This window comes from Epinephelus lanceolatus, chromosome 7, assembly GCF_041903045.1.
Source record: "Epinephelus lanceolatus isolate andai-2023 chromosome 7, ASM4190304v1, whole genome shotgun sequence".
In the NCBI taxonomy this organism is placed as follows: domain Eukaryota; kingdom Metazoa; phylum Chordata; class Actinopteri; order Perciformes; family Serranidae; genus Epinephelus; species Epinephelus lanceolatus.
This window is the reverse complement of record NC_135740.1, coordinates 35,224,051-35,245,617: the sequence shown is the minus strand read 5'-3', so window position 1 is coordinate 35,245,617 and position 21,567 is coordinate 35,224,051. Positions and strand designations below refer to the sequence as shown.

Below are 21,567 nucleotides of genomic sequence, written 5' to 3'. Positions count from 1 at the left end.
ATTTAGCACCAAAAAAGAGGCGCCTCTAATAGTTTTTTATGTAATATGACGGCCTTTACGGCCTGAGTCCTTCTGAGAACATAAAATTCTGTTTAGATGTATGTATGTATTTATATGTGTATTTTTGCTATTACTATTTTTGAAATGACATTAATTTGTATATACTGATGAAAATGCACTACTAGTGTGCCAGGTCACATGACCAGGGTTTGGGACCTTTAAAGATGGCGTCTCCCTGCATATTCATTCATGTAAGCATCTGAGGAAGAGCTGACATGGCTCGAAACGTCATGCTTTAAATAAATTGCACTTGACTGGAGCTGTTTTGGTGTGCGGACTTTACTTGTTTTTACATACCTTTACGCCAAAACATAATTTTTTCCAAATCTGAACCAAGTAGGTTTTTTTTATGCCTTGACTTAACCACACGTTAACCACAACATGAGAATGAAAATTCAAATGTGACGAAATGTAAAGTTTCAACATGTTTGCTTCATGTGAAATGTACAAATGTAACATGTCTGTGGTTTGCAGAATGCCAGCATTGATGTAGGTGATTGGGATGAGAAAAACTGGACTTGCAAAACCTAAATTTAAAACTTTAAGTTATTGTCTGGGCGGCATGGTGGTGTGGTGGTTAGCACTGTCACCTCACAGCAAGAGGGTTCCCGGTTCGATCCCAGGTGTGGGAGCCCTTCTGTGCGGAGTTTGCATGTCGTCAGCGTGGGTTCTCTCCGGGCACTCCGGCTTCATCCCACAGTCCAAAGACATGCAGGTTAATTGGTGACTCTAAATTGTCCATAGGTGTAAATGTGAGTGTGAATGGTTGTTTGTCTCTATATGTCAGCCCTGCGATAGTCTGGTGACCTGTCCAGGGTGTACCCTGCCTCTCGCTCAATGTCAGCTGGGATAGGCTCCAGCCCCACCCGGCAACCCTCAAGAGGATGAAGCCGTTAGAAGATGAATGAATGGATGGATGAAGTTATTGTCTCTTTGGTATCCATGGTTACAAGACAACTACACACACATCACACTATTCCTGATAATTTAAGTTAAACTATCAAAATCATAGTAAAAAAAAATATATATAAAATAAAAAAATTGACATTTCTATGTGACACTAATTCTGTTGACTGAAGGTTCATGTGAGAAGAAATCCAAAACATAACAGTGACTTAAACCCAACAAAGGATTCATCCTTCATCTCAGCAGCTCAGGAATGTCTCCAGTGGATTCACACTGTTCTGCTCAGTCAGCCTCACAGTCGAACACACTGAGGCACACAGACCTGAAAAACCACAAGCACTGAGAGGTCAAAGGTCACATTCAGAGAAAGCTTCAGCCACAAATGTACAACTCTGACAAAGACTTTTCTCTTCATTTGTTACTGTACAGAAATATTCATAGGATCCTTTTTGAGTGAAGAAATCTTTCTGCAAAACAACAATAAACATTTCTCTGTGTGAGGCATGTTCAGATTATGACATGATATCATAACTGACAGTCGGGGAAGAGATTAACATTTCACTAGATTCAAATGTGTCTATTAAACCAACATGAACCTGCTGAAGCTCTGTCAGTGAGACACAGCTCATCATGTCACATGTTTCATCCAGGTTAAACTGCAGATAATGTCATGTGAGATAAATAAAAATAAATACACGTGTATTTCAACCAAACGAGCCCCAAGAAGGCATTAAAATACTGTAAAGAATTGTGATAATGACTTTTCATAAAGCAGGACTGATGTGAGCCGTGGAGCTGTCACAATTTTGTTTTTTTAATTAGACATTAAAGGTTAGATTATTTTAACCCTTTGAATCCTGGAGCGACATCACTTTCCTTGTGCTACTTGCCGAAGCTTTTCTCGAGTATTTAAACCTTTGAGCCTTTGAGCAAACTGGTGCGATTTCTTTAAAAAACATGGGATCAAAGGCAACTAATCATTATTATAACATTTTAGAATAATGTCATAGAATTAATATAATTTTTAACCACTCTACAGGTCAGTTACTTGTCACTTCTGTCCTTCCTTCCTTTCTTTCTTTCTTTCTTTCTTTCTTTCTTTCTTTCTTTCTTTCTTTCTTTCTTTCTTCCTTCCCTCTCTCCTTCCTTTCTTCTTTCTTCCTTCCCTCCTTACTTTCTTCCTTCTTCCTTTTTTCTTTCTTCCTTCCTTGCCTCCTTACTTTCTACCTTCCCTCATATTACTTTCTTCCTTCTTCCTTGCTTCCCTCCTTCTTTCTTCCTTCCTTGCCTCCTTACTTTCTACCTTCCCTCATTACTTTCTTCCTTCTTTCTTTCTTTCTTTCTTTCTTTCCTCTCTCCTCCCTTTCTTCTTTCTTCCTTCCTTCCTTCCTTCCTTCCCTCCTTACTTTCTTCCTTCTTCCTTTTTTCTTTCTTCCTTCCTTCCCTCCTTCCTCCTTCCTTCCTTCCCTCCTTATTTTCTTCCTTCCTTGCCTCCTTCCTTCTTCCTTCCTTCCCTCCTTACTTTCTTCCTTCCTTCTTTCTTCCTTCCTTGCCTCCTTACTTTCTACCTTCCCTCATTACTTTCTTCCTTCTTTCTTTCTTTCTTTCTTTCCTCTCTCCTTCCTTTCTTCTTTCTTCCTTCCTTCCTTCCTTCCTTCCTTCCCTCCTTACTTTCTTCCTTTTTTCTTTCTACCTTCCTTCCCTCCTTCCTTCTTCCTTTCTTCCCTCCTTACTTTCTTCCTTCTTCTTTGCTTCCATCCTTCTTTCTTCCTTCCTTGCCTCCTTACTTTCTTCCTTGCTTCCCTCCTTACTTTCTTCCTTCCTTCTTTCTTCCTTCCTTGCCTCCTTACTTTCTACCTTCCCTCATTACTTTCTTCCTTCTTTCTTCCTTCCCTCCTTACTTTCTTTCTTCCTTCCTTGCCTCCTTACTTTCTTTCTTCCTTCCTTGCCTCCTTACTTTCTACCTTCCCTCATTACTTTCTTCCTTCTTTCTTCCTTCCCTCCTTACTTTCTTTCTTCCTTCCTTCCCTCCTTACTTTCTTCCTTCCTTCCTTCTTCCTTCCTTGCCTCCTTACTTTCTACCTTCCCTCATTACTTTCTTCCTTCTTCCTTCCTTCCCTCCTTCTTTCTTTCTTCCTTTTTCCATCTCTCCTTACTTTCTCCCTTCTTTCTTCTCTCCTTCCTTCCTTTCTTATTTATTTCCTTCTTTACTCCCTTCTTTCTGTCTTTCTTCCTTCCTTCCTTCTTTCTTTCACTATTTTCTTGCCTTCTTTTATTGTCCATTACCATCTTCCCATGTTTTTAAACTAAATCAAGCTCATGTTGCTCGGGTTTTAAAGGGTTAAAAGTTATTGATGCCTTGAAAACAAATAAAAGAAAAGAAAACAATATTTGCCTTGTTAATTTGAACATTAGTAAACACTACACTTGACTGAGGGCTGCAGAGGGGACAGGAGGTGTCAGTCCTCTGTGACACTCTGTCCTCCCTTCCTGCTCTGCACATTTCTTCCCCGCCTCACTCGACACCTCCACTCTCTCCGCTCATCTCCTCTCCATTTTCTCATCTCCTCTGGTCGGTGCAGAGCAGCAGTGAGCTCAACACATCTGTCAGCAGCTCAGCTCTGTGTCATCCTCCTCCCTGCTTCTCTTCATCTTCTCCTCCTCTGTCTGTCCTCCCTCCCGACTCTTCAAGTCAATCAAATTCACAGGAGGAACAGTAAAACGCAGGAGAGGCTATAATCTCTGCGATAAGAGAAGAGTGATTGTCAAGGAGGAAAAAAACCTTGAACAGTCACATATTTGTCTCGTAAGGTTTCTTTTATCAGGCCAGTTTTTCCTTCTCTTATCTCGCAGTTAGAAAAATGAAGCATGTAAAACGTCTGTCAGAGCTTTAAATCTTACGAATCACCGCCTCCACTGTTTCTTTAACTCCAGTGAAGCTTCCCAGATGCAGCGAGACCCCGCAGATCCGGGTTCTGTAAATCCCTGCGTTAGGTCACACACTCATGAGTAACTGTTGAACTTGCAACAGTTTCAAAACCGCAGATTCCTGTGAGGGATTTTCCTCCTCTGTGTATTCTCACTGTTTCTTTCCCCCAGTTCAGTCTTCAACATCACAATCCAAAAAGTTATGAAACAGTATATGCATATTAATGATCCTAGGTTATGTCCTTTTATATGTGTGATGTCTGATCCAATTGAAATGGAATCTGAGCAGATCATTTACAGTCATGGTTAAACTCTGGGACCATTTTATGAAGTGGTTTTTAATCTACCTGGCTTTTTATTTTAATTTATTGTTTTATCTTTAGTTTCATCGTTCTCAAAAGTGATGTTTGAATGAAACTATAAAGTCCCGCAGAGTAATAACGGCTTAGTCATATAAATAAACGTCTGTTAGCCTCCCATCATGTAACTGATAAACCACAATAACTCAACTTACCGGACTTAAAACCAGTTGACTGAGCCTTTAAAGTTGTCAACACGTGGTAACCAGTGGGTCTTTCCCTCGTAAAGTCTGTTGCCATATTATTTACAATTGGAAAAAATCTGTTGTTTGTTGTTGGATCAACTTTTGTGGCAATTATGGGGACTGAAAAATCTTTTGGATTCCCTTTGACTGGTCTGTCTTTGTTTGTGCTTGTGCAGATGGGTGGGTGGGCTCGTTTATTTTCATATATATATACATATATATATATATATACACACACACATAATTTTACTCGTTACACAGCTTTTTGCGAATTACCCATCGGGTACCTGACTCTGGCCTTTAACACAGCTGTCAATCACTGTGGTCAAACTGATCAAATATGAATCAAAACTCTGTTACTGCATTGCTTATTTCTCACCTCAAATGTTTTCAGAGACATATTGTAGTGGACTCTTTAGCTGAATGGTAAGTAAACTGCATTTATATGGTGTTTTCCGCCCAAAGAAGAGCCATTCACCCATTCATAGACTGGTGGCCAAGGCTATCATATAAGGTGCCACCTGTTCTTGAGATAAACACTCACATGCATTCACACACTGATGGTACAGCCACTGTGGACAATTTGGTGTTCAATATCTTACCCATTGCAACTTTGACATGTAGACTACAGGGCTGGGGACCGAACCACGGACCTTTTGATTGGTATCACTGGACTACTGTACATTTATTATGTTAATCTGTTCTGTGCACACAACGTCTATTGCACGTCTGTCCATCCTGGAAGAGGGATCTCTCCTCAGTTGCTCTTCCTGAGGTTTCTGCCATTTTTCTCCCGTTAAAGGGAGTTTTTCCTTATCCACTGTGAGGGTCCAAAGGACAGAGGGATGTCGTATGCTGTAAAGCCCTGTAAGGCAAGTTGTGATTTGTGATATTGGGCTTTATAAATACAATGGAACTGAATTTAACTGAACAGATGAACTTGCCCCTCAGGCTGTCTCCTTGGCTCTGATTGGTTGTTTTCATTTATGTGTGGTGGTTTCTTGCAAATGCCATTAAAAGAACGAGGAGGTAGGCAAACAGTATTGTCATGGATGATGTGACTCGTGTACTACTGTCAGGATAGTTTCAGAAAACATGATAAAAAGTTATTTTTATAAGTCACCAATTGTGGCTATGATTATGTGTTTACAGCTTGTCCTGCTACCCCAAAGTGGCCAAAAAATGAGTATGGCTGCTTTAAATGTGCAGAGTTAGAGTCAATTTAAATGTAAGGATGTCCTGGATGATGGGTGCCCATGCTGTGACAGCCACAAATGCTCACTAGACCAAAATTCGAGAGCGCCACCTACAGATACTCAACTTCCAAGTCTAAGGATGTTTCACAGTCAAGCTGTCTCTAAGACTGGGTCACCACACATTTTCATGAACGAAATTTAAAACTTTTCCATGACTTTTCAAGGGCCCATAATAACTTTTTTCTTATCCCACTTGCCCAGCATTTCTCAAACATCAGATTCAAACTCTGTTCAAACATAATGTCTGCTAGCTGGCATACATGAAGGGAGAGAAGGAGCGCACGTGAGGGTAAACAAAACTTTGTCACACATCAACACATAATAGAGCTTCCCCACTGAAAATTACTGTAACAACTTCATCGCACACACAAAAAATTTCCTGACTTTTCCAAAACTTTGAATGATTTTCACTAATTCCAGGAGTTGAGGTTGTGATTGTGAAACTGCATGACTTTTCCACATTTCCCACGACTGAGGGAACCCAGCTGAAAGGTGCAGAACAAAAACACCGAACTAGAAACCCCCCCTTCAGAATGTGCACAACACTGTTTAAAGTCGTCTATTATCATCTGGTTCTGTTCCCATGTCCTGCCCTGTTGCCATCTCCGCCCTGCTGCAGTGCCCCGTCCTTTCAACAGTGTTTTCTTTCATCATCTCCTTTCCCTAAATGAGTCAGAGACGGAGAGACGGAGAGACGCTGAGCCTTCACACCCTCCATCTGCACGCACTGCTTGTCCATCTCTCATCTCTCCAGACAGACATGTTGACAGACAAAACGCCGGCTGCAGCTCTCACAATCGGAGGGCTGCAACTATTTAGAGGACGTTCACTTAAAGACAGTCCCGTGGCACCGTGAGGTATTGTACTCCACTGGAATCTCTCTTTGTGATGTAACACACAGAGGCAGAAACTGACAGATCCTCACAGCGATAAATATCTTGTCTTACAGAAACCGTCTCACTTGGACTCAATCTTTAAGAACAAAGACATATAAGTAGATTTAACTTATTTAATGGCACAGATAACATGATTACAATGGGAGAAAACAAAATTTTAACCTAAATGACTAGACTGTACAGGATTGTCGATACAAAGATTATCGATAAAATTTCGTATATTCCGTCAGCATGTATAAATACGGTATCTTACAATGACATGAACATGGTATTTGCTACATAGCTTACATTACTATTATAACACAAAATCCACTCATGCAGTATAATGCCCAATTATATGAAAAATAAAACATGTTTAAAATAAATTAGAAACACTTTGTTTGAATCTCAAAACATTTTTTCGATGTTTCCTGGGCCAATGTGTTGCTAGAGCTACTGTATGGTCCAAAGCATTCTCACTACATTATCTAACACTATCATTTCAACACTAGTGTCAGTCCATGTACGTGCTCGTGCACATATACAGTCTGTCTACTGGCAGTCCGTTAGCTTTGACACAATGAAACTTACATGGATTTAACTGAAAGACACGGCACTGACTGAGGGAAAGTTTTACGGTTTGGAAACGTTTCCACACTCCGACATTACAGGAAAACTTAAAAATGAAGGAACACGCTCCAGCTGTTCAGGGTGACTCTGTCCACAGAAGTTTTAAAACAGAAAAGACAAGAGGAACATGTCACAGGGAGAGCAGCTAATGCAATATTTCAAGTCCTATTTTTAGTTTGAGCTAGTGAGATAAATATGTGTATCATTTGCTGTTCTCGTGTATTTCAATTTTAATTTGTTCTTTGTAATATAGATGTATTTTAATGATTTTACAGGAAAGAAGACCCCAAATTTGGTTGGAAAATTAACAAGACAGACGGCGGGTCACAGGCTGTCTCTGTTGGAGGTATGAGATGCACATTTTGTTGATTCAGCTAGTTAAATAGGACTTATTACAGGTATACAGCGAGACTGCATGCCGGGGTGGTAGATATATATCACTCTGATAAATTATTGGCCGATAATGAGTCATTTATATTATGTATAATTCTGATAATGAAGGAAATAGCCAATAAATATAGCTGATAATACAACACAATACAAACATGCTGTTGCTGGTTTGGAAAACACGCTTGCAATGAGGGTTCGATCCCAGTTTGCCTGACTCCCCCCCGAAACAGCGAACTTTCTGTTGCTGCTGTTACACAGGTTAGACCCAGCACTGAAGGAGCTGCTGTTGTCTCACTGAATGGTCAGTTCAATGTCTGCCCGGTTAGCACGCGCTAACATAGCAGCAGTGGCTAACACTGGACACTGTACTGTTAAATGGTCCCAACAAAGTCACTAGAAAAAATAAATGAACATTGTAAGAGTCAGAACTGTTGTTGTTTTTGTTGTGTTAACGATAGTGATGTCATTTAGGTTTGGTTAGGTCAGAGCTACAGAATATTAAATCATCCATATTTGCTCACTACATTTTAGCCTCTCTTACACTTGGCTGTGCATAAACTACAGATTATGAACTTCTTTTTTATCGGTTATCGGTGTCAGCTGAAAACAAAACATATTGTGCATCCCTAACTGCATGGTTTACAGGCTACACCATCTTAAAAGTCTAATTATTCAGAAAGTGAAATAATACACAGAACTACACAGGTTGAAAACAAATCTCAGAAAGGGCTTCAACATGTACGAAACAAAAAAGGAGGCTTGACAAGTTGCTGGGTTCAAAGCTTCTCAGGACAAAGACAACACACCAAATGAGTATTATGATAAATGGGCATCTGTGAAGTATCCGTGTGTATGTTTGTATGTTTCTACTTGAGTTTTAAGATTTATGTGCAAAGATACACACTGTGGAACGACCACATGTGTAACTAAAGTTACCAGGTGATTTCAATATTCCACTTCCTGTCACATGGTTGTTTAAACACGTCGCTGTAAAGTTCTCACTGCTGTATTTTGTCCTGAAGAAGGTTTGCAGAGAGAAACACTCACTCGTGCAATCAACTATGTGACAGAACCTACAATTTCCTCCATATTTCACATGGACATTTTTCTTTGTTTAAACATCTCTGGACAGAGTCACCCCACTGCTCCAACCGCACACATGGCGTGAGCGTGCCTTTCAGAGAGAGCTGTAATGTAAAACAGCTGAAACCTAAATCTTATCTTAGTATATCGTTTTACACAGTTTTTATACAGTGGTCAGATTCATGAGCACAGGAACAACAAGATGGACACCTGAGAGAGAGTCAGAGTCTGCTGTAACCAACTGGACTGAGGAGGGTTGTTGGAGCTGGTTTCCAATGAGATCTGGGCTCATTTAAATTGTTTGGTTTTTTTTTACGGTATGGTGTGAGAAAACTTCGAAAACCCCATCAGGAGCAGTGAAAGTAAAAATACAATGATGCAGTGAATGTAAAAGAACAAAGTACAGTCATTCAAATACATGAACAAACCAAGTAACAAAAGAAGGTGGGATCAGTTTGTCTCTAAAACACCGCTCAGACAAGACACTCTGATGCTTTAGTGGTTGCAGTTTTCTGCAAGTCATAATTAGATCTTGGATTTTAGTGCTCGCAAATGACATTTAATGAACTTAAAACATTTATTTAATTTTGATCACTGGGATTTTGTCGATCCCTGACAATGAGTTTGCTCCATGGGGGTTTTATAATCACTAACAATGACACCACCTAACACATCTGACCTTAATTCTACTCTCTCCACCTTGAGCTTACACTAGCTTTGAAAACAGCTTATTCTGGGATCATTTATATAGTGAACTAATTGCTTTACTCACAACAGCTGCTGGTGATCTCCTGTTTACAAATTACAGGCTCTGAACGCCCACACAGGTGTTTTCAGTTTATCCTGCTGATTGGACCTCAGCTCAGAGGCCGTTTACACGTCGCCGGCTATTTTCATAAACGGACATTTCACCATCTCCGTTTTCAAAAAGATCTTCGTTTACACTTACCCGTGTATATATACACAAGAGCATGCCAAACCTGTAGGTGGCAGTGTAACGAGAGGCTCAAGCCTTCCATGTATCCATTGTCACCATAGCAACATAGGTCGCACTTTTGACACAGGCGCAAGTTCCGGCGCATACTGTGACGTCGGCTGCCTATAACTCCGTTTATCTCCGTTTATCTCAGTTTACATGCAAACGCGCAACCGGAGTTTTCCAAAATCTCCACTCTGGCCGGAGTTTTTAGAAAGACTCGTTTTCAGAGGAGAAATCTCCGTTTGCGTGTAAACGAAGGGCACAAACGAAGGAAGATGTCTCCGTTTATCAAAATCACTGTGTACGTGTAAACGGCCTCTTAGGATGAAGCCAGGAGGAGCAGCGCTGGGAATTACCAAAGTTAACCAAACTCACTGACTGTGTTTACATGCACAAAATATTCTGGGTTTTGCCCTTATTCCAGTACAGGCGGTATTCCCACTGAGCTGTTAATATGGATAAAGAAAATTAATGCCTACTTTGATTAACGAGCTCTACAGGCTGTTCTTACACACTGTTCGTACGTATGATACCAACAAGAAGTAATGAAGAAGTAAGAGCCAGTATTTCTTGTATAACCAACATAATCAGAAAGGCTGCGATCACATGACCAATACGCTGATGTGAGTAAAGAAGGAAGTAGTAAAAAGAGCGAAAGTTCATGTAAGAAGGCAGGTTGAGGTGGATGGGTCAATGAACACAGGACTTTACCCCAGGAGACTGGTGTTTGTGTCCCATGAAAAACCAAGTGAACTTTGAGTTATTTTCAGACACCGTGTTTCTTTCCCTAAATTGAACTTATGTAAGTTAACATTAAGTATGTAATGTCATTTGTGGGGTGCTAATAAATTTGTTAGATATCATACAAACCATTGTATGAGGATACGCTGAGCCCTGACATGTTGTTTATCACATCAAAAATATGTAAAAGTGGAACAGCTAGAGCCACTCGCACCATTTTTGCTTGTTAGAAACAAATTAGGAAATTTAAAAATTTTCCACCCGTGACAGACTTGTGGGATTGACCTTCTTGAAAAGGTCGGCACTGCGATATTTGCACGTATACAAAAACCTGCTGAATTCTTTTATAATGTTTAAAAGTAGCTGTGTTTTTTCTTACGACAAGAAACGTGGGCTTTTCTTTTGTTGGGCATGCATGTAGCCGGCCTTGCAAACTGTTGGCTGGTTGGTTGGTTTGTGTACACCACACAGAGCTGCAAACTGCAGTAAAGCAAAAATAAAATTGAGATACATATTCCAAATGAGCTGTGTACATGCCAGAAATGCTCGTAACACCTGAATATTATTGGCACATCTTAGATCAAAGCATAATTCGAAATATTCAAGCGGCATAACCTGTTTACATGACCTGTGTGTGATCATGAAATATTAGTGTGCATGTAAACGTAGTCACTGTATTAATGAGAATGATAAAGGTCTGTCCCAACCCTGAAGGTGCGATAAAACTACATGGAGGGAGGGAAATATTAATCAAACACACAACACACAGGTTAGAGGAGGTCTCATCAGCCAAAAGGAGTAAAAACAAGTGTGGAGGTGAACCATGGTTCTGTGTGTCTGTGTGTGGGCTTTATAAGACTGAACTGTAATCAAATAGTGTGAAAATGCTTAAACCCCACCTGTAAATGCATTTCAAACACATCTGTAGATCTCTGGTCAATAAAACTAGTGGTAAATCTGCAGATGAATCAAAACACAGAATCAGATATGTAACTATTATAATTCATTGCCACTGTACAACACTAAGAGCAGTTAATGTACCTGTAGCTCGGCAGTGGGCGCTGCTGTAGTGATCAACATAACATTCTGCTGAATATATGGCTCTAAATCTGTTTTACTTTAAAGCTGCATCCCATCATTTTACCTTCGTAGCATCTGGAAGGTTTTGACTGCAACATCGTGCATCTTCCAGATCATACTGACAGACAACTCTGCAGGTGAGACGGCAGCACTTGATCCAAAACATTTCCTCTTTAGATAAAAACAACAGATGCTCCTTAACAAGCCGTGTGAGGAGAGCAGAGCACATGCAAACCCTGCTCCATCACGCATGAGGTCATACTGCGAGGCGCTTTAGGAAGAAGAGTCGAGGACTTTAAGTTAAAGAGTTTAAGATGAAGCTCCTCTGTTTTGAGCCCTCTAAATCTCATCACAGATTAACAAGAGTCTGTGACATATCCGCTGATCCGACAGCGATCCGCGAAATCTGGAAACAATTCTCAGAAGGCACCGTTTTACACCGAGGCATTGTCGATGATCCCTTTGCACTGGTGGCTGAAGAGGTTGAACGTACGACACGAGGAGAACTGATATCCTTCATCCCTCTCTTTTAAAGTCAGCGAGCGTCAAACAAAGCTGAAATGGCGATGACGTGAAACAGAAAATGCTGCTTTCCTCCAGGAAGTAAAGAGGCAGAACTGTCAGTAGATGTAGTTATTGGAGTTGGGAGATGATTGCTTCTGGAGGAGCTGCTAAAATCGACCTACTCAGAGAGATCCATGTTGCCTGAACCAGTTTGACATCAGCTCTTTCTCCACACAGTACCCAGATAGCAGCTGGACATTTATCAGAACACCTGGCAGCCCTCTTTCTTGCCCAGGGTGTGGATACATCAGGAGTTCGCCTTAATTTGTGTGTCCTATGGCTCAGTTGGAGATATACTCTGACATTAAGCTATTTCATTACATACATGCTATATTATTCTTTATAGATAACCCAGGATGAAGTAGCGTGCTAAATGCCATATAATCGTATTCCACTATATACATGAGTAGCGTAGGCAGGCTGTTTCTGTCACTGAGGAAGTTGTGGTTGTGTCCAGAGAACTAAAAGGAGAGATAAACTGTTGGGTTGTGACGTTACCTTGAAGCTGCAGAGTTCATTGTTTCTTCAGATAAAGCCTTTGAGCAAAAAAGAGAGATTTATAATCTACAGAAAATATTTCATATAAAAAAAGCTTTGAATAAAATATGTTTTGGGATTTTTCTCTCATAGATTTCTGGACAGGCTACAAATAATGATCTTTCTTTACATTCTTCATAGTTTGTGTGTTGAATAAGTCTGTGTTCACACATTAACGAGGCTGGAGCAGAATGACGAAGAGTTGTGTGGTCTCTTGTTCTTTGCTGTGTGTCAGCAGCTAGTATGGACCGATGTGGAGGCATGCACTGGGACATGTTCATGTAAGAGTGTGAGACACCAGAAGCGTGCTAACACTGGTAGTGAATGTGCTGATGCTGGTGCACTTTCCCGTCCACGTGTGAATGCGTGTGCGTGTGTATATCCGTGTAGATCTTCGGGTAGACTTTGGGAACCAATCCAGTGCCGCCCTGAGCCAGGAGCAGCTGCTGATGGGCGATGTAGTCCTCGTATGAGAGACAATCTTTATCGCTGTTGGCTGGTTGAGGAGGCAGCGCCGGGCAGGCTCGGTCACGGTTGGCCGCAGGTAGACGCTGAGCAGCGGGGAGAGCAGAGGAGGATGAAGAAGAAGAAGAGGAGCAGGTGCGTTTTGATTGGCAGAACCAAAGGAGGGCGGTGCCTAATATGAAGGCGACACCTGCGGGTATTCCAATGATGACAGGCCAGGGGAGGCTCGGGGATGTTGCTGCGGGAACAGCGTTGTTTTGGGGCTTCAGATCTGCAAAGGAGTGAGAGATGAGGAAATTAGTGATGGAAAATATGACATCATCTAATGTTCAAACAAACTTGCTTTAATGAACAACTCTCAGCTTATCAATAATATATGTCGTCACAACTCTATCGTGGAAACAACCCCATCTGTAAGGACTCTAGGAAATGTATCTAATAAAGCATAGTTAACTTTTTAGGTTAACTTCCTCTAATGAAACCTGCTGATCAAGTGTCGTCCTCTCTGGTATTGTAAACCAAAAATCACAGACAGTTCTCTATGTGTGAATGTTAGTTTCTCTTTCTGTCTTCTTGTGACCTGGTAGCACAGTTAGGTAAGCGCTCCTGAAGCTGTAGCCCATCGTGTTGGCGCCCAGGCAGATGTACATGCCGGCATCCTCCTCCTTGGCTCTGGTTATCAGAAGCTTGTTGAGGTAGGATCCGTCAGGACGCGACCAAACCTCCCCTGTAGGCAGGACTACAAAGCGGTGGTCTCCAACCTTTGAAAAAATTACACAAAATTTATCAACCAGTTCAGTCAAGTTGACTCAGAGTGTTGTGTTTGCCTGTTGCACTGTGTGTGTTTGTACCTCGATGGTGGAGTTAAATTTATTCTCATCTCCTGGTTCGACTCTTTTGAGCCACTGAATAACTGGCTTGACGTCACTGCGGACTTTACACTGGAAAGATGTGGTTCCTCCGTAGTCCACGGTGGTGTTGACGGGGTGAGTGCCAGTCAGAATGGGTTTAGAGTTGGTACGCTCTGAAGGAAGACACCAACACATAAACAAAAAGAGAAGTACGTTTAATATGAAATAATCTTTCAGTTGACAAAGTGTGCAAACTTGTAACATTCAGCTGTAATCTCATTACAATCAGAAAGAAAACACAGTGAGGAGAGGGCATGGACTCTCTCTCTTCAATTTATTTGAACTGAAACTTAAAGAAAACTTAAAGAGCGCAGCAGCCCTGAGAGAATATAATATGGTTTGCAGGCATTATTTGAACAGTACCTGCTGTATTCAGCACCACATCCTCTCCCCCTGCTGACGATACACAAACAAATCCCTTATCTGTAGCTCCTGCCTTTTCTCTCTCAGTTTATACAGCAGAATAAACACACCTGCCACAGACATTCAATAGTCCCTCTTTTAGTGTCTGTAAATATGATCTCATGAGAGTGTAACCCGAGAAAATTAAGTTGCAGGTGTATGTTTTTACTTTAGAAAAAGGGTTAAGACTCAAAGTACACACTGCAGTGCTGGCTTCCTTTTCTTTGTTGTTCCTAGTGCGTGTGTAGTGTTACGAACAGTCTGCACAGGTTGTTCTAATGTCTCAGGCTGCTCAAAGTTCCAATTATTTAAACCTTGAACATGTTCATGTACGTCCCAAAGACATCTGGTACAAAATGATACAATACTAAATTAAACCCAGAAGACACGACACATGCAAACACTGCCAGAGCTCACGTGTAAAAAAAAAAAAAACTTCTGTGTGAAATCTTTGGGCATTCATTTTTCTTTTAGATGATCAGGTAATGCTCAGCAGGGATGCCAAATGGTTCAGGGGTAAAATGCATTTAATGTATACCAAAATTATTTTAATTCCATGTCTGATTACTAGGGCTGCCTCCTGGAAGTCAGAGATTTGAAAGTCAGAGAGGTTACTTCAAGTCGAGCACTCTTATTTTTGTTATCTGAGGTTACAAATAGGTGTGATCCTTGATTCAAATCTAAGCTTCCAGTCCCACATTAACAAGATGACGACAACATCATTATTCTACGTCAGAAACAAAGCTATGGTACGACCATTTCGAAATGAAAAAGATGCTAAGAAACTGATTCATGTCTATATTTCAAACCGACTCGACTACTGTAATACACTTTTTACTGGCCTCCTGAAAAACACCACTGGGAGACTTCAGTTCATTCAAAACTCTGCAGCTCGGCTATGAAACAGAACCAAGAGGAGAGAGCACATCAGATCAGTCTGAGCTGCTCTGCACTGACTTCCTGTTACATTTAGAATTGATTTTAAGCTCCTCCTCCTTGTATACAAAGCCTTACATGGGCTGGGACCGAGCTACATTGCTAAATTTGCCTCCAAGAACACGGCGATCATCTGCTGCTGGTTTATTGGAGGTTCCCAGTAACAGCCGGAAGAAGATCGGGGATGCAGCCTTTGTCTGTTACACCCCAAAGATATGGAGCACACTGCCTATAGATATCAGGGAAGCTAGCTCGCTAAATATTTTGAAAAGAAAGCTAAAAACGTCTCTGTTCACTTTAGCCTTTAACTAGCTCTGACTTCCTGATACAGATCTTTTTATGCTTTTACTTTCTAATTACACATCACGCTGCTGCAACTCTTTTAAAATCTTACTTGATTTTATGATTCGTAGTTTTACAACTCTTTGATTTTATGAATCAGTTCAGTTCTGTTTTATGTTCATTCTGTCTGTTTTCATGTGAAGCACTCAATGCTTATACTGCCGTTTTTGTAAAGCGCTTTGTGTTGTATTCTTGTATGAAAGGTGCTCTATAAATAGAGTTTTTTATTATTATAATTATTATCAAAAATAATACAACACAGTCTCTGGCTTTTGTTTGATGTCTAGTGTCAAAAAATATTGTTGCATATTTCCAAACTGCCATTAATGTCACTGTCACACTGAATGTCCTGCTCAGCGCCGCTCAAAGAAACTAATCATCATTTATTCGTTATAAACAGCTTAATCTGACTTGATTGACATAAGTCTGGTACAGCTCTACTGATCACCTGCACTCAGGCAACTCGACTTTTAGATATGTTTGTGGGAGCTTTACTGGTTTTCTGTCCTTTATTCTGGTTTTCTTTCTACCAGCTGCGAATGACTGACAGCCGAGTGAATCTCTACTGATAGAGAAAATGTCACCTTTGACATAAATGAGCAGCCGTTTGATTTACTTCCTCTATGTGTGTGTGTGTGTGTGTGTGTGTGTGTGTCAGGAAAGACTACAGCTGTACTTTAATGTACAACAGATGTGGTGAGTAAAGCAAGAAGAGCTGGTCTGAGCCTCTCAACAGAGCTATCATGTTCAGTAACATACAGTTCAGTGCGCACACACACACACACACAAATTTGACCCTACCAAAACAGCTTCACATTAAATCATCCAGTGTCATAACAGCTTTCGCAGCTCTCCAACGCGACCTACTACATCAGAAAACACTCGCAAATCATCAGAACACACATTCTGCTCTCAGCAATAAAACTAGACCTTTTTTAGACTCAAACTGCAGCTGGTTCACTTTTCACACTGAAAAACCCCCTCGCTTGTGTGACTGGTGTTTGCTGACATGCCTGATGATCAATAAATGCCACTGAAGTGGAAGGAAGCTCTTAAAAGCTATTTTAAACTTCTATACTTGGTGCAACTCATTAGCCGGCACACTGGTGCATGTGGGCACTGTGGCTTTATGTTGCAAACGACCACATAAAAGACTTCCTTTAATTTAATTTATAGCATTGAAATCAAAATTTGAACATTGAAGTTGTGGTTGATACTCACCCTGTGGCTCAGATTCATGAATCCATAATCTCCTGTAATGACTACATTAAATGTTGAAAGAGAAACCAGCAGATAACTGAGCATCTTAACGTCTTTCTCTCCTAAAACAGGATGTAAATCTGAAAGCAAAGACCGATCACTGGCATCAGACTCTCCTTTAAAGAGCTGAAAAGTTAATTATGGTGTTGTTGATCATACGAACATAGGCATTCTCTATAATCACTGTACTGTGAGTCAGAATGGAAACCTGTTTCAAACCCTGCTATTTACTCTGACAGGCCTCTCAGTCAAACAATAACACACACACTGTGTACACCATAATGTATGTTATTGTTTGGGTCAGACACATTCCTGCTGCTGTATCATATACCCACACCACAATTCCAAAAATGTGCTTTCTGATGTGTCACAATGTGAGATGACCACACGCAAACATATCCTTTACATACATTTAAATGTTTTACAGGCACGTTTTATGGCGGTTGCATCTCTTGAAAGTAGTGCTGGAACAATTAATTGATGAACAGACAGGTTTTCTTTTCTGCCGTCACTTCAGGTTTATTCATATGAAGCTCTGGCAAAAGTTCAGTCAGGAAGAAAATACTTTTCATGCTCAGGCTGTACTTTTCTTCCTCACCCTGGCTGGTTGGCCTAACACTGACTGATAGTGTTCGGGGGTGTCAATCGAGTCATTAGCTGTTCTGCACTGATCTACAATCAACCAACAGCACAGCCACACACCTTCTCTGTCAGCCTATCATCTCACTGCTTCTCATCCTCTTCTTCTCCACCTCCCCATCACCACCTAGTCTTCTCAGACGCAGCCTCTATTCACCTCAGCAGTCATCGACCAAAGTCAGCAGCCACCACCACCACCACCAGTGTCTGGACTCCACGGGGGGATTGGATATTTATCCAACTGCCGCTCAGATGTCTCACGATCACAAATAATCCTCTGGTGTCCAAAAAACACACCTCTTCAAAACTGCCAAACTGTGTTCTCCTCCCTCTCTGCATTGTTTCCCTTCCTATGGATTATTTCACCTTTTCTTTTTGTTGCACATTCTTCCTAACATTATACTTCAACCAATCTTAACCAAAGACAAAAACTTTAATAACTAATTCATATCTCTAAACCATCCAGTTACTTAGTGACTCACGTATGACTTCCACTTTGTAGGTGGCGTTGATCTCTCCGGCTCTGTTGGACACGTGGCAGGTGTACTTCCCGCTGTGCTCTGGCGTCAGGTTCTTCAGACTCAGAGTCCACTTCTTCTTCTTCCCTTCTCCTTCTCCTCCTGCCCCAGCGTCGTCGTCCACCAGCGGCCGACTGTCCTTCAGCCACACGATGTCGGGACGAGGGTTACCGCTCGCTGTACACTTCAGGCGTACCGAGCTGCCCACCGGGCGAGCAATGACGCGCTTCCTCATCTTTGATGGCTGAGTGAAGCGTGGACGCACTGCAAGTGGAGAGAAGGTGGAGAGAGAAATAAAACTGTGATTAGAAAGAGATGTAGTTTTGGAAAATGTGTGCTGCTATTATCTGCCTGTAGAATATGGGAGCTTAATGTAAAGTTGCTTTAAACTCAAAACGTAAAGACACAGAAACTTTCCTTCCTCACTCACTCTCAGTCAGCAACAGATGGGAAAAAGTTAAGGAGAGAACAGAAGAAGTTATTAGTGGAGATAAATGGTTTATGGAGCAGTTTTATATTTACAAGCAGTGTTCTGCTCTTCAGACCAGAGGAAACCAGATTGGGAAAGATGGTGGAATTCTTCAGAGAGTCGTATATGAGACTTTTATGAGACGCTCAAAGCCACGTTATCTGAAGAGGCCACCGCACAGAGAAAAGCTTTCACAAATGTTTCAAGCCCTTTGAGCTACAGTGTCTGTTAGCTCACTATTTCTGCTATATAGAAACCTACTACTAGCATTTTGAAGACATGCTGCTTTCATAGATTTTATTTCTTAACATTTTACTGTATTTTTCTTGGTATCTTATTCTCAAAATCCTGGAGCTAAGCTTCAGCACTGTCCACCTTTATTCTTCTTCCTCTGCGGCAATGCAGTAGTAGCTTAGGCTGCTGAAGAAAAGACCAACTTTCCTTTTAACCCTTTGAAACCTGGAGGGACATCACTTTTCTTGTGCCGCTTTCAGATGCCTTTGTAAGTATTTAAACCTTTGAAACCAATTGGTACAATTTCTTACAAAAAAAAATAATAAAAAAAATGCAATGAGCAACTTGGTAAGAAATGTCCCACAAATTGCAAAAAAATAAAAATAAAATAATAAATAACAGAGGAAAATTAAAAAAGCTAGGGAAAAACTATATTTATAATTCTTATTTTTATAACGTTCTAAAATTATGTTACAGAATTAAAATAATTTTTAAGCACCCTTTCCAGATCATTTTCTTTTGTGGTTGTTTTTAACTTCCTTTCTTTCTTTTTTTTTTTTATTTATTTACTTATTTTCTTGTTTTTTATTTTCTCTCTCTCTGTTTTTGTTTTAACTAATTTCTTGCTTTTTGATGCTAATTATCTTCTTCAGGTGTTTTTAAAAGAGATCAAGCCAATTTGCTCAAGTTTCAAAGGGTTAAATGAAACTAACTCTCAAACAATGTTCCCATTACTCGCATGTTGACGTGTGTGTGAGCAACATATCCTCATACAACTCTTTAGTAACGCAGGATTTGACTTTCAAGGATCTGTTGTGTCTTCACACTGTTTGTGTTCTCTTTGTGTCACCCATTCAGAGCCAGGCCAACATTATTGTTACTTTGACTAGACACTGACAGAAAGAAGCAGGCAGGTGAGAATGGGAACAGTCAGGTAAGTGTAACACAGTGCCCCCTGGGTAATGCAGTTTATTCAGGGCCATTGTAATTGCCAAGAGAACCTGATGTGAAAAGGGAGGCCAAGAATACAGGCAGTTTGTGAGAAGTGCCGTGTGAAATCACCAGAGACTAAAATGTAAAAGTGCCAGCTGCGTATCAGTGAATACCAGCTCACTTCCATCACTGCTTCTGAAGGACAAAACAGGAAAATCCAAACTACTGTCTGTTAATTATATAAATACATTTCCTCCAGATGTCACGATGGAGCACATTCTCCAAGGGGCTCTCTGAAACTCTCTATAATCACACAGATATTGTCTGCACGTCTGTTTGGCTTCATGAACTGAGCCTGGTTGTTTCCTCGTTGCTTATTCTGAGGTTTTATTGGTTGAACCCTTGTTTATGTACGCAGACATTTGCAGCAACTAATGTGATTACAAATTCATTTTCTGCCCAACGAATATTCTGCACTGATGCGTAACATTCGAGTGCACACCATGAAATCAATTTCTTTGAAGTTAATAATAATAATAATAATAATAATAATAATAATAATCTGCATCCACACACAAGCGCTCAGGCTCTGTGTGAAAAGACGACCTCGTTATACTGACATGTGTTCCCACAGACTTTGTAAACAAGAAAAATGGAATTACTGTGGGAACAAATTGAATCATCTCAGTCTGCAGAGAATTTTTAGACGTGGTTGCTTGTTGAGATGGACATTTTTTACAGTGTAAGGAGCCTCAGACAGGCTGAGGTCATCGCCACAGGTGGTGCCAAGAATTCCATGTTGTGCTTTAACAACATATGGCAGCGTGCCTCTTGGTATATACAACCTAATTTGCTGTAATAAACCTAATTGTTTGTTTAAGAAAAATGTTTGAATCACTTCCTCTTCTCCCTGACACAAAGGACTTACTCACATGACGGGGAACCTACATGCACAAACACATGCATGTACACACAACAGACATACACACACCAGATTCCCTATTTTCCACTGATCCAGCACCTCTGGCCCCGGGGCTGTACGTGTCTGCTGCTCTTAAAAAGCCACATATTTTACCTCAAATCATGCTTCCATGAGACCTCACTGTAAAACCAGCTGTGTGACATCACTGTAAATATCCAGTCATGGATGCGTATCTGTGCACAAGTCGTAAAAAGCCAGACAGTGACTTAGCATCACACTAAACATCCATTCATTCATGCAAATCCTTTCTAACGAAACATAAAACGGCCAGTTAACCCCACACGCCTACTCAAACATCCACATCCCTCTGTGCAGTTGCATGATGGGCCGCTCAAAGATATGACAGTCACACAACCAAACTGAAACCTGTTCATCTTTTCAGACACACATATCCCTCCTTGAAAACCACAATAATCAGCGAGCAGTGAGAGCAGATCAAAGAGGAAACAAACTATCCAGTAGGGAGAGAGGAGAGGAAATCATTCACAGGAGCGCTTGATTTTACAGCCCTCATGTTCCAGCCGCAGCAGATAGCCATCAGCCGGGGTGATAAATCAGCCTCAAACTACTGCAGTTGCGCCTCTTTCTTTGGACACAGTTATTATTCTAGCTCTGGGTAAACAAACAAGGGGGAGAGTTATGTGACGGCTTTGCGCGCTCAAATGTGGAGATTTCACTACGGCTACATTACTCAGCGGAATATAGTTCTCTGCTGACCAGCAGGAAGCTGGGCAGGATGACAGAACAAACATACTCCAAAGGCTTTTAAGTCTTGCCTCTGCCCCCCCCGGGTCTGAGAAAAGCTACTGGACTACAGCTGAACTGTGACCAGACTGAGTCAATAGATCTAACAAAGAGAGCAGAGGATAAATACAAGATCATGATTAACAGTTTAATGTTCTG

General features: G+C 40.9%; 1 protein-coding gene across 1 annotated transcript in view; it reads right to left on the bottom strand.

Moving 5' to 3' along the window:
- Nucleotides 1-6,689: 6,689 nt before the first annotated feature.
- The window catches only part of fgfrl1a (fibroblast growth factor receptor like 1a), a 106,123-nt gene continuing 91,245 nt past the window's right edge, over nt 6,690-21,567 (bottom strand). The window contains exons 5-8 of the mRNA XM_078169488.1: nt 18,011-18,310; nt 13,890-14,062; nt 13,619-13,799; nt 6,690-13,309 (exon numbers count right to left, since the gene is read on the bottom strand). Of these exons, the coding sequence (XP_078025614.1) occupies nt 12,882-13,309; nt 13,619-13,799; nt 13,890-14,062; nt 18,011-18,310 (1,082 nt within the window). The 3' untranslated portion in view covers nt 6,690-12,881. The remainder of the gene's footprint in view (nt 13,310-13,618; nt 13,800-13,889; nt 14,063-18,010; nt 18,311-21,567) is intronic.